This window comes from Crocuta crocuta, unplaced genomic scaffold (genome assembly GCF_008692635.1).
Source record: "Crocuta crocuta isolate KB4526 unplaced genomic scaffold, BGI_CrCroc_1.0 scaffold61, whole genome shotgun sequence".
NCBI lineage: Eukaryota > Metazoa > Chordata > Mammalia > Carnivora > Hyaenidae > Crocuta > Crocuta crocuta.
The window spans coordinates 10,541,965-10,553,092 of NW_027528369.1; the positions used below are offsets into that span (position 1 = coordinate 10,541,965).

At 67.7% G+C, this 11,128-nt stretch overlaps 3 protein-coding genes across 3 annotated transcripts in view; 2 read left to right on the top strand and 1 right to left on the bottom strand.

The window, feature by feature from the left end:
- ZC3H18 (zinc finger CCCH-type containing 18) overlaps positions 1-3,983 on the top strand; it is a 48,917-nt gene extending 44,934 nt beyond the window's left edge. Inside the window, 7 exon segments of the mRNA XM_077754186.1 lie at positions 1-77; positions 790-889; positions 1,009-1,387; positions 1,586-1,779; positions 2,230-2,326; positions 3,020-3,116; positions 3,682-3,983. The exon segment at positions 1-77 is cut by the window's left edge and continues 21 nt beyond it. Coding sequence (XP_077610312.1) covers positions 1-77; positions 790-889; positions 1,009-1,387; positions 1,586-1,779; positions 2,230-2,326; positions 3,020-3,116; positions 3,682-3,895 — 1,158 coding nt within the window. The 3' untranslated portion in view covers positions 3,896-3,983.
- A 4,243-nt stretch (positions 3,984-8,226) lies between these two features.
- Positions 8,227-8,574, top strand: IL17C (interleukin 17C). Its single transcript, XM_077754187.1, has one exon. It carries the CDS (start codon positions 8,227-8,229, stop codon positions 8,572-8,574), a length of 348 nt encoding a protein of 115 aa, XP_077610313.1.
- A 1,372-nt stretch (positions 8,575-9,946) lies between these two features.
- Positions 9,947-11,128, bottom strand: part of CYBA (cytochrome b-245 alpha chain) — an 8,263-nt gene continuing 7,081 nt past the window's right edge. Inside the window, exon 6 of the mRNA XM_077754113.1 lies at positions 9,947-10,241. Within this exon, the coding sequence (XP_077610239.1) occupies positions 10,029-10,241 (213 nt within the window). The 3' untranslated portion in view covers positions 9,947-10,028. The remainder of the gene's footprint in view (positions 10,242-11,128) is intronic.

Here is an 11,128-nt window from a genome sequence, read left to right on the forward strand (position 1 = left end):
GCGCCCGAGCCTGCCAAGCCGGGGGACCCTCGGGAAGCCAGGAGGAGGGAGCGGCAAGCGAGGAGCCCCCCCAGGAGGTAAGCCAACAGGTTTCTGGGTACCTTGTGGCGCGTTCTACATCTTTGGTGCCAGAGCTGAGGGACGTGACCTTGCCGACCCTCGGTTTCCCTGTGAGCGCGATGGGAGGTGCGAGCATCTTAGGACGGAAGGTGTGGTTGTGAGGGACGCAGGCGCCCCCTCGACACCAAGGTCTCCCCTGGAAAGAGGCGGTGCTGCCGGGTGTTCGAGGAGAGAGAGAGCAGAGCCCTGCGCGCTCGTGGGAGGGCAGCGGCGCATGGGCCCGTGGCTCCTGGGACGGNCGGAGAAGACCAGGGACCTCAGGCGGCTGCCCCCAGCTCGCGGAGGTGCCCAGCGGGCCTGAGGCCAGCACGGAGCCCTCCCACCACCCCGCTGGTCGTGCCCGAGGCCCTCGGTGGACGGCCTGTGGCAAAGCCTGCGGAGAGACTGAGTGGGAGAGGCTCTGCCGCTCAGCTGCCTGGAAGCAGAGGCCGTGTCAGGCCAGCGCTCAGGTTCCTGCGGCGAACTTTCTCTTTCATTTCTAGGCAGCAGGTGGTTCATCCATTTGCCCACATCTTCCTAAAATAGGTTTAAAGTCCCCCCATCTTGAAACAAAAGCGGGCCCTTCCTCTCTACCCGGGTCGTTTCGGGGTCTGAGGACCTAGGAAGTGATGGTCGGTGTCTTCTGAGGGTGCTGGGGCTCCGCGGCCTGCCGCGTGGGGGTCCTCATAGCGGGAGCCCTGGGGGCAGCAGTGCCTGTGAGACGGGCCACCATTCCCCTGCTTCCCTGAGTCCCGTGCTGGGCCGGGCAGCCTCTGCCTCGGGGTCCGGTGTGCCTGCGGGTCAGAGCCCTCCCCTCCCTCCGGCCTCCTCGCCTGGGCCCTCGGCTCTGCCGCCGCCAGCCTGGCTCGTGCTTAGTCCCTGCCCAGCAAACAGGTGGCTGTGTATTAGTGCAGGACCCTCAACGGGGGACATGGGCGTCCCTTCACCGGGTGGCACCTCGAAACCACCCCGAGCGCCCCCAAAATCTTGGGTTTCCTGGGTACACGTTCCTCAGAACTGGAAACCGGGGAAAGTGGGCATGGAGACCCGCTGCCGACCCCGCGGCCTCGCCCCTGGCCATCTGGCAGTCACGCCACGTGGGTGCAGACGCGCTTCTGTGTGTCCAGGTCCCTGAGCGTGAGCAGCGTCTCCTCAGTGTCCAGCGCCACGTCGAGTAGCAGCTCGGTGCACAGCGTGGGCTCAGACGACATGTACGCAGACCTGGCCAGCCCCGTGTCCTCGGCGAGTTCGCGCTCCCCCACCCCAGCCCAGACCAAGAAGGAGAAAGGTACAGGGGGTCCTCGCGTCCCGGGCATGGCGGCCGCAGAGGCGGGCAGGCCCTTCGTGGAAGGAGGGTGCGCGCCCTGCCTCGCTCGGTCCCCCAGGAGAGCACAGGCGCCCCCCGGCTCTGCCCCCCCGCCTCCATGGCCCGCAGGAGACCGCCATGCCCAGCTGGCAACCGTGACTTGGCGCTTGTTGTTGGCAGGAAAGTCCAAAAAAGAAGACGGGGTTAAAGAAGATAAGCGGAAAAGGGACTCGGCACAGCTGCCCAAGTCCTCGAAGCCCTCTGCAGGCGGCAAAGCCCCGCAGCCCGCGGCCCCCCCGCAGGCGCCCCCCGGGCAGCCCCAGCAGGGCTCCTTCGTCGCCCACAAGGAGATCAAGCTGACGCTGCTGAACAAGGTGAGTGGGGGGCGCTGTTGGTGGTGGCTCGGGGGGGCCTGCCCCGGGGTTCTNTGCTGGGTGCTCCGACCCTTCCCCGAGTGCCCGGGCCCTGCCGGCTCCCACAGCGCAGCCCAGGGACAGGGAGCAAAGCAGACATGTGCTCTGAGCTGACGTCCCCAAGGCTGCATAGGACGGGAAGGGCGAGAGGCCAAGTCCCCTGCGGCCCATCCCGGGCGGGTGGCCCCCAGGGAACGTGGTGCTGTGCAGGGGCCTTCCCTGCAGAGAGTGGAGGCCCGGACCCAAGGGCCTTGCGCCCCTCGGGGCCCGGCGAGCACCAGGAGAGCCCGAGGAGGGGTGGGGGGCTGTGAGGCTGTCAACCACCCTGTCCCCTGCGTCCCGCCCGGGCTGCTCCCGCGTGGGGCCAGCAGCTCAGCCCCAGGGTCCTCACTGCACCCTCCACTGTCTCAGGCGGCTGACAAAGGGAGCCGGAAGCGGTATGAACCCTCGGACAGAGACAGGCAAAGCCCTCCTCCAGCCAAGCGTGCTAACGTGTCCCCAGACCGAGGTGAGCCCCCCACTGCAGGGCCCAGCGCGGCCCAGGGGCTTTAAAAGATACCCCAGGGAGCCGATCACGTGGGTGTGTCTGCCAGTACGTAAGGTTTTATGAAGTTAAAGGGAAAGAAGATATTTCCACGTTTACTTATGTTAAAATGACAATAGTAGATTGTTATGTTTTAACATAAGTATCATTTTTTTATGGGTGGAATAACTAAATTTCCAGAAACCGAAGTTAGTGGGTTTGTCATCGTTTTCTCTTGAAAATGTCTTCACTCTCTGGGTGACGCGGGACACACGGACTCTGGGAAGCATAGTCCGCGTGAGAATGTGAGCGAGCGCGCAGGGGCCAGGAGGGGCCTCGATGTCGCAGTAGAAACAGTGTGACCCCAGAAGGTCTCTGCCCTGGACCTGGGGCCGAGGGGCCGGCGGGAGCCCTGGGGCATCAGGAGCAGAAAGAGGGAGAGCCCGAGGGCGCCCCGGCACAGACCCCCATCGCCCTTGCCAAAGGCCTCTCGTCTCATCGGACGGCAGCGCCGCAGTTGCCTCTGGCTTGCTGCTTTCTCTCTCCCCTGCCCCCCGGCCCCTNGGCGGTACTGAGCTGTCGCGAATCTGGAATGGGGCCGCGGGCAACCCAAACCTGTCCATGCGCGCCACCCGCGGGTGACTGGGACCCCGGTCTTCCCTCATCCGTGTCATCCAGGTTCTCGGGACCGGAAGTCAGGTGGGAGACTTGGCTCCCCGAAGCCAGAGCGGCAGAGAGGCCAGAATTCTAAGGCACCCGTGGCCCCTCCAGACAGGTGAGTGCCCTGCCCCTGCCCTGGGCACTCAGCGTAGGCGCTGTCCCCACGGGGCAGGCCAGCCACCCAGCAGGTCCCCGAGCGAGGGGGCCCAGGGCAGCAGGCTTTCTGGAGCCCCCAGCCCTGCCCGCACTCCACTGCAGCCTCGGGGTGGAGGTCCGGATGCGTATACACCTCGGTTATCCGTACAGCCCCCACCCCCGCGCCAGTGCCCTGGCCCCTGGGGCTCCTGAGTCAGCAGTGCGGGGGGTCCTTGCGGGGGCCGCAGAGAAGCCCCAGCGGCAGCAGGAGGGACAGGCCAGCAGGGGCCAGGCAGGCCCTGGGTGCGCTGTCCCCTCCACTCTCCACCGCTCAGGGCCCCTCCCACCGCGGCCAGAGCAAGCGCTGCTGGCGGGAAGCTGGCCTGTCTCCACAGGTCCAGGGAGCCCCCCATCCACCCCGGGGGCTCTGCGCACAGCTGCCGGGGTCCAGGGCCCCCGTGCCCCTGCTCAGCGAGAGGCTCTCATCACAGGGGGAGGCGCTCTGACCTGCCTGCGGCCTCTCCCTGCCCCGCCCCCCCCTGCAGGAAGCGCCAGCTGTCACCCCAGTCCAAGAGCTCCAGTAAGGTCACGAGTGTGCCCGGCAAAGCCTCAGACGCCGGCGCTGCCACCGCCGTGTCCACCGGCACCAAATCAGGGAAGGCCAGCACGCTGTCGCGGCGCGAGGAGCTCCTGAAGCAGCTCAAGGCCGTGGAGGACGCCATTGCTCGCAAGCGGGCCAAGATCCCCGGGAAAGTGTAGGGGCCCCGCGGGCTCGGCCCCCCCGAGTTAGAGACTCTCGTGTTTTTATAAATAGGGTAAGCACAGCCGTCTCCGATTTTGAAGTTAACGTCTAATTTTGGCTGTGATTCTTTTTAAAAATTAAAAAAGGAAAAAAAAAGTTTCTCAGCTGGAAAAGAAGCCACACACAAAATGAGGGTGATGCTGAATCCCACAGGCTCCCCCCGGAAGGCGGGCCGGCCGGAGCGGCCCCAGCCCAGGGCAGGGGACCCGGGAGGCGGGCGGGCCGGCCGGNTGGCCCCCAGCTGCTGGGGGCACGGGGGCTCCCCTGCAATGCCCGGGAGCTGTCGTGAACTCGGTGCCGGGACCGTGCGCGGAGCCCGCAGGGGTCACCGCAGGGCACAGACGGCCGCGAGGTCTGAGCGGGGCTGTCCTCACGCTCTGCCCTGGAGGGCCCCTTCGGGCCAGGACCACGGATGGGGGCCCCCTTCTGCTGTGGATTTAACTCCTGGAGGAGCACCGTGGCCTCGGGGCGGCCCCACGCCGCAGTCGGTGGGGGGCCCTTCTGCCCTCAGGTTGCTTCAAAACAAGGTCGTAAGTGCTGCCGTCCCCAGGTCTGGTCCTGGGGGGGAAGGGGGTGCCCAGCGCCCGGGTCAGGAGCGCACGCTCCCGTCCCCAGGTCTGGTCCTGGGGGGTGGTGCTGTGGGTAGCACCCGTGCGCTGGGCGCTCTCCCCCAAGGCCGGCTGGCTCTTGGCAGTGGGGCCCGGCGGGGGCGCGGACTGCGCTCCGGCGCGTGGCCACAGCCTGCAGCACCTGGGACTTCGGCGTGGTGGCCCCCGTTACAGGCTCAGCCGTTCCTCACAGCCGATCTGATTTGCCATCGGGTCAAAGCCGGGTTCAAAGGGAGCTCCCGTTCTCTGAGAGGGGGACCTTCCAGGGCACAAAGCCGGAACCCAGGACGTTCTGGGGGCCGGCCTGTGCCCGTGTGCTCTGTACCCCGGGGCTGCTGGGCCCACAGGCCAGCCGGGCTGTGAGTGCCACTCCGCCGCCAGGAGCCCCCAGGTGAGCCCCCCGCCCAGCTGCGTGTGCCCAGCACCCCTGGCCNTGCCACTCGGGCTGGAGCCACAGCCCTGGCTCCGCTCAACCCCGGCCTGGTTTAGGCAGCTCTGCATTTGCCGTCGGGGCTGTGTCTAGGCTCGACTCGGCAGGTGCCTGTCCAGGGAAGGGGGAGGGCAGCAGCCCAAGCNCCTGGCTCTTGTGGTTACCATGTAAATAGTGGGGAGAATTGAGGGTCGTTCCTCCCCTTCCGTGTCTGTCCGCCAGGCTGCCCCGTGTCCAGTCCTCACAGCTAGAGGGGCACCGCCACATCACACACGCCGACGCACCCCCTCCAGCGCCTGCTTGCCATTCCTCCCACCCCAGGGCCTTTGCACAGGCTGCTTCCCCTTCTGGGAACCCTGAGCTCACTCCTCACAGTCCTCCGCCACAGCTCAGAGCAGGCCCGCCGGCCCGTCCCTCAGCTACCTCTCCCGCCTCCTGCCGGCCACCTGCCCCTGCGGGAAGCCCCCCGGCCTCCCCCAGGCGGAGCTTCTGCAGCCAAGAGGCTGCCTCCTCTCTCTTGAATGGATTAAAAAAGCAAAACTGAAGAGTTTTGTTACTTAATTTGTGTTTTCATCTCTCACACGTGAAATACAATCTCCAACGTCCTGAGGGAGAGCGGGGCGTCGGCTCGGTCACTCACAGCACCCCCACNCTCCCAGCAGCTCCCCCCAGTGACGGCGGCCACCAGCCCACAGGTCGGCATGTGCGGAGGCAGAGGCGGCCTCGCTCGGGGGGTTCGGGGCTGAAGGAAGCCTGTGTTCCGAGGGGCATGGCTCGAGGGCGGGGCCTTCTGGGTCACCGCCTCTGGGATGCCCTCCAGACTTCCTCTGGTGGCGCCTTTCCAGTCTTGCCCAACTCAGGACTTCTGCGCTTGCCTCAGCCGCCCGCAGGAATGAGGCGCCGCCTGGGCCCCCGCCCTGCGTCCTTGCAGCCTTGACACCGGGGCTGCCCGGGCCCCCGACCCCGGGCCCCGCCCCTGGGCCCCCTGAGCAGTTCCCCCCACCTCCGGGACTGGCTGTCGGGCCCACGGGGAACAGTGCTGGGTGGCCTTGGTGTCACAACGCAGGGGGCGCACGGCCTGACCCCTGGTCCCTCCCCTGGGCACGGTGCCCACCCAGCAGACTGTTCTGAAGAGACACAGAAGGTGCGACCCGCGTCTCGTGGGGGCTGCTGCGGGCAGGGGGCACGGCTGGGCCTTGCTTGCCTCGTGGGAGGGGACCCTGCTGGCAGCGCCGGCAGACGTGACCCCCACACCTCCCGGCTGGAGGGCAGCGAGAGCCCTGCACGCCTGGCATCTCCCCCCTCGGCCTCCCCTGCCGGCGCCCCGTGGCCCGGGCACTGTCGCCCCCCTCCTCCCTGGGGACCCAGGCGCAGCCCCCTTCCCTCCGTCCCGCGGTATTTACGGGACACCGAGGCGCCAGGGGCAGCTCCCTGCTGGGGCCATAGCAGGTGTGCCCCCCGCCGCCCCTGCCCCCAGGGGGGAGGCAGGGAGACTGGAGAGCTTTTCTGAGCTGTGGGCTCGCCTGAGGGGTCTTCGCGGAGAGCCAGCCTGGGCTGACGCGCACCCTGCAGAGGCGGCCGTGGGCTCAGCTGCGTCCCCCCGAAGTCCTGGCCCTGGTGCCTTGTCCAAGGAAGGGGGCTTGGCCGATGCTCTTACGGTAAAGACCCTGAGATGGGCTCATTCTGAATGAGGTGAGTGTCCTTGTAAGACACAGAGAAGGAGAGATGGGGACACAGGAGGGGCCGCGACGTGGCCACAAGCCAAGGGACCCTGAGGATTATCAGCAGCCACGAGAAGCTAGACGAGGTAGGAAGGGCTCTCCCCTGGAGACCGCAGAGGCGACGGACCCTGCCGACAGTACCGCTCGGACCCTGGCCTCCAAGCTGCGGGAATAAATTTCTGCTGTTTTAAGCTCTCGGTGTGCAGTAATCTGTCGAAGCTGCCTTAATAAACTAGTTCAGGTGATGATCTCCCCACTGCAGGAGGTATGCAAGCGGAGGGCTGCGGACCGTGGGCAGGGGTGCTGTAGGGAGGAGCAGCCCTGGGGACTCAGTGCATCCATCCATCATCTGAAGCAGCGTTTCCTCCAGGCCAGCGAGTGACAGGGTCTCCCTTGACCGTGTCCTGCTCCCCGGGAAACAGGCTCGGCACAGCCCGCTTGCCCGTGCACACCCCGGGGAGCCCTCCCCGCTCAAGGGGCCTCGGCGTCCCGGGACGTTAAGCTGCCCGCATGGGGGGACCCTGGACGGCAGGCGACCCGTCCCTCCACCCTCAGACCCTATTCAGCTGGGGGTCGCTTTAGATTCTGACACGAGGGGCCAGGGCACCCGGGGACTCCTGTCCAAACCCCGCCATTCAGCGCTTCACAAGATCACCTCCAGCCGCCCCGGCCCGGATAACAGGCGCCCGGGCACCGGGCCCCCCGCCCCCCGCCCCTGCAGCCGGCAGCGCCGAGGGAGGGGCCTCCTCAGATACAGCTGCTCAGGGTGCAGGCACTTTGCAGCTTCCCCGGCGTTCTCACCCCCATCGCTGACTTCCCGCAGAACCCCAACCCGGGCGCACGCGGGCCGGGCCGGCTCCCAGAGCGCCTTCCGGAACCCCTCCGGCACGGGCGGGACGCCCATGGCCCTCCTGGGACGCTAGATACAAAGGGGACCAGCCCGTGTCCACAGCCTGGGCGAGGGGCCCCGGGGAGCCCCAGCAGCAGCGGGAGGGAGGGAGGCCAGCCCGCTGCCTGGCCCACGGCTCCGCGTGGCGCCAACACCCAGCCCGCTGGCTTCGAGGCTCCGTCTGCAGGTGGTCAGCCTGGGGCAGGGTCCCTCTGGGCGGGGGAGGCGGAGTGGGAGTGGGGGTGGGCACGCCCGCCCTGGGCAGGGAGGGGACCGTGGGCACCCGCCCGGGGGGGAAGAGGAAGCGCAGCGGGCGCTTCCCCGGGAGGACGCGGCCCCGGAGTTTCCCCAGGTGTGGCTGGGGGTATAAANAGCCGCTGCGTCTCCCCACGCCCCGCCTGGCCCTGCCCCTACACAGAGGACGTGGGGAGGGGGTCCGAGAAGCCCCCCAGATCTGGGGACGGCAGGGAGCCGGGACCCAGGAGCTCTGGGAGGCTCGGGCTGAAGGGCTGGTCCCTGTGGGCCTCAGTTTCCCCAGCTCCGGAGAGAGGGCTGTGCCCCATCTTTGCACAGGAAGGAGGGCAGGCTGGGAGGGTGGTGAGCGCCCCCTCCCCTGGGCGCCCCCTGACCTGACCACCCGATGCCCACCCAGCAGCTCCTCCCTGGCTTCTTGCTTCTGTTCTGGATGCCCGCCGGCCTGGCCCACCATGGCCCCCAAGTCTGGGGGGACCCCCACACCCACGGGCCCCCCCGCTGCTACTCGGCTGAGGAGCTGCCCCGGGGCCAGCCCCCCCCGCATCTGTTGGCCCGTGCTGCCAAGTGGGGGCAGGCTCTGCCCGTGGCCCTGGTGTCCAGCCTGGAGGCGGTGGGCCGCAGAAGGCGGCAGGACGGCCCCCCCGCTAGGACCCAGTGCCCAGTGCTGCGGCCTGAGGAGGTACTGGAAGCCGACATCCACCAGCGCTCCATCTCCCCCTGGCGATACCGGTGAGTGCCGAGGGGCCCCCTGGGCACTGGGGTCCTCGCTCCGTCGTGCTGGGCCATCCCCGCCCCTCTCTGTGCCTCAGCCTCTTCACCTGTTGGATGGGATGGTCGCCCCCGGGCTGGCGGCTGGGGCTCCACCGGAGCAGCGCCTCCTTGGCCCTGTCGTGGGCTGCAGTCCAGCCCGGCTCCGGGGCCAGGGACGCAGGGAAGCGTCCATNGCCGAGTTCGTCCGCGTGCCCGTCGGCTGCACCTGCGTCCTGCCCAGGTCGGCGCCCTGAGCCCCGCACCCGCCGGCCGGGGGCTCTCCGAGGAAGCCTCCTATTTATGTGTATTTATTGGTTATTTATTTGCCCCGCGGGATTCCCGCGCAGGCACGGAGGCTCCGGGCCTCGGGGCTGAGGAGTGACGGTGGACACCAGGCACCTTCCGCCCNGCAGGCCCGTCTTGTGACTCGGTTTACCCATCTCCCAAAAACAGTTGGACTACAAGGAATCTTTTTATGCTTCTAGAACTTTCTTAACAGAAATGGGGTTTGGTGCTCGGTGCTCCACTGGGCTCCCCTCACGCCCTCCCTGACCTCACGCTGGTCCCGGCCCCCCAAGCCTCCCCTCCGCACCCCCCTCCCCTGTATTTCTAAAACAACTATTCTAAGTGTCAGTGTGTCATTAAATTGATAAGCGCCCCGCAGAGCACATCGCGGGAGGGCAGAGGGCAGCGGGGAAAGGCACCCTCCTCACCCTCACCCCTGCCTGGCCCTCGGCACCCAGCCAGTCCTGCAGCGGCAGCCGCTGGCCCTAGACTCTCGTGCCCTCCCAGGAAGGGCTGTGTGTGGCCCCAAGGACGGGACGTGGGAGGCGTGCCCTGACGCAGGTGTGGCCGCTGGCCCTGGCGCGGCCTTCGCACCTGAGGGGCTGCCTCTGGCCACATTGTGCGCAGGCCCTTCCACCCAGGGGACCTCCCTGCTGGATGGACCATTTTCACCCCTGATCAAGGCCAGCTGTGTTCAAACAAGCCCACGGGACGGGGTCAGAGTGACCTTTGTCTGGGGTTGAAGGACACTTTGCTCGGCCCGTATTTGCCGAGTTTCTCCTATGTGGCTGGCTCTGCGAATCAGCCCGTGGGTGGCCGCACCGGTCGTCTGCGGGTGAAGGAGTGAGGGCCCCAGGGAGGCCGAGGCCGAGGGCCCTCACGGGGAAGCTCCAAACCAAGGGTCCAGGCCGCCCAGATGCCACCTGAGCCGGGCCAGCTTTCCCGCAGGGGAACAGCCTGTGTCCGGGGTGCGAGGGGCCTCCCTGGGGCTGGAGCGACGGGAGGGGGCGGGGCGGGGTCCCAGGCTGTGGGAGGAGACGGGGAGGCGGGGGGNGCAGAGCCGGGTTGGGTGCGGTGTACACGTGGGGAGTCAGGGAGTCTGCTCTCCTTGGTTTATTTTGGGAGCCGCGCGGGGGATGGTGGAGACGCCCGTCACACGACCTCATCGACCACCAGGACCGGGTTCTCCTGGGGACCCCCGGGGACCCCTGCCGGCGCGGCCTCCTCCTCACTGGGCCTCTTCCGGGCCTCAGCCGGGGGCCGGGGTGGGGGGTTGCTGGGCGGCTGCTTGATGGTGCCCCCGACCTGCGGCCGCTCCTTGGGCTTGGACTCGATGGGGGTCCACTGCTCTCCGTGGAAGGCCGCCTGCAGGGTATGGGGGGCCCGGTCACGGGGGGCTGACAAGGCCTCCGGGGGGCCAGCCCTGCCCCCGCCCCCAGGAACAGGGCAGGACTTGGGCGTGAACCCCTGAGTCCAGAGTGACAGCCAGGACCCCAGACTCCAGCTGCTCCACTATGGGGGGACCCCGAAAGCAAGGAGGGCAACCTGGAGGCCAAGCCACGAAGGACGGGCCAGGACAGGAGGCCAAGTCTGGCGGGCCGGGCGTCGGCGAGGACTGGGGGGCCCCGGGGGGCAGGGGGCCAGCCTTTCTGCCCTGGAGCCTCCGGGGGGCACCCCCAGAGTCTGGCTGAGTGCAGACTCCCGGGCCCGGGGCCCTGCAGCAGGCGGGAGGGCCGCGGAACGTGCCCCACAGCCCCCGGCAGCCAAGCAAGTGCGGCAGTGCACCCCGCACGAGGCAGGACGTCCCACCTCCTGACTCGAAACTAGCACGTCTGCCCGGAAGAGTGACCACAGCGGATACGAGTGCAGACAAGCGTGGTCTGCAGGGGCGAGGCGAGGGGCGCGGCGCCGAAAACGCACCAACCAGCAAGCGGACACAGGTGAACCTGTGTTCTTCTGCGCAGGGAGCGATTTCACAAAGTTAACGGACCCTTAACGGGTGGGGGGAGCACCCGGCGTCAGAAATTCTCTCCCAAGGCCTTCACGGTTAAAACGTACACGAATCCCCCAAAGTAACAAGAAGAGAAAAGCGCCACAGAAGAACGGACAAAGGACATAGACAGGCCAATTCCGAGAGGAAGGAAGGTGAGACGCGAGCGGAAGCTGAAACCAGCCGTGGCCGAGCGCGCGCGGGGTGGGTCAGGCGGGGTGGGGGTGGGGCCTCGGGCGAGCTCCGACCCGGCAGCTCCGCT

Excerpts from the sequence above, each read along its gene's own strand:
- IL17C (XM_077754187.1), top strand. The coding sequence starts at position 8,227 with ATGCCCACCCAGCAGCTCCTCCCTGGCTTCTTGCTTCTGTTCTGGATG.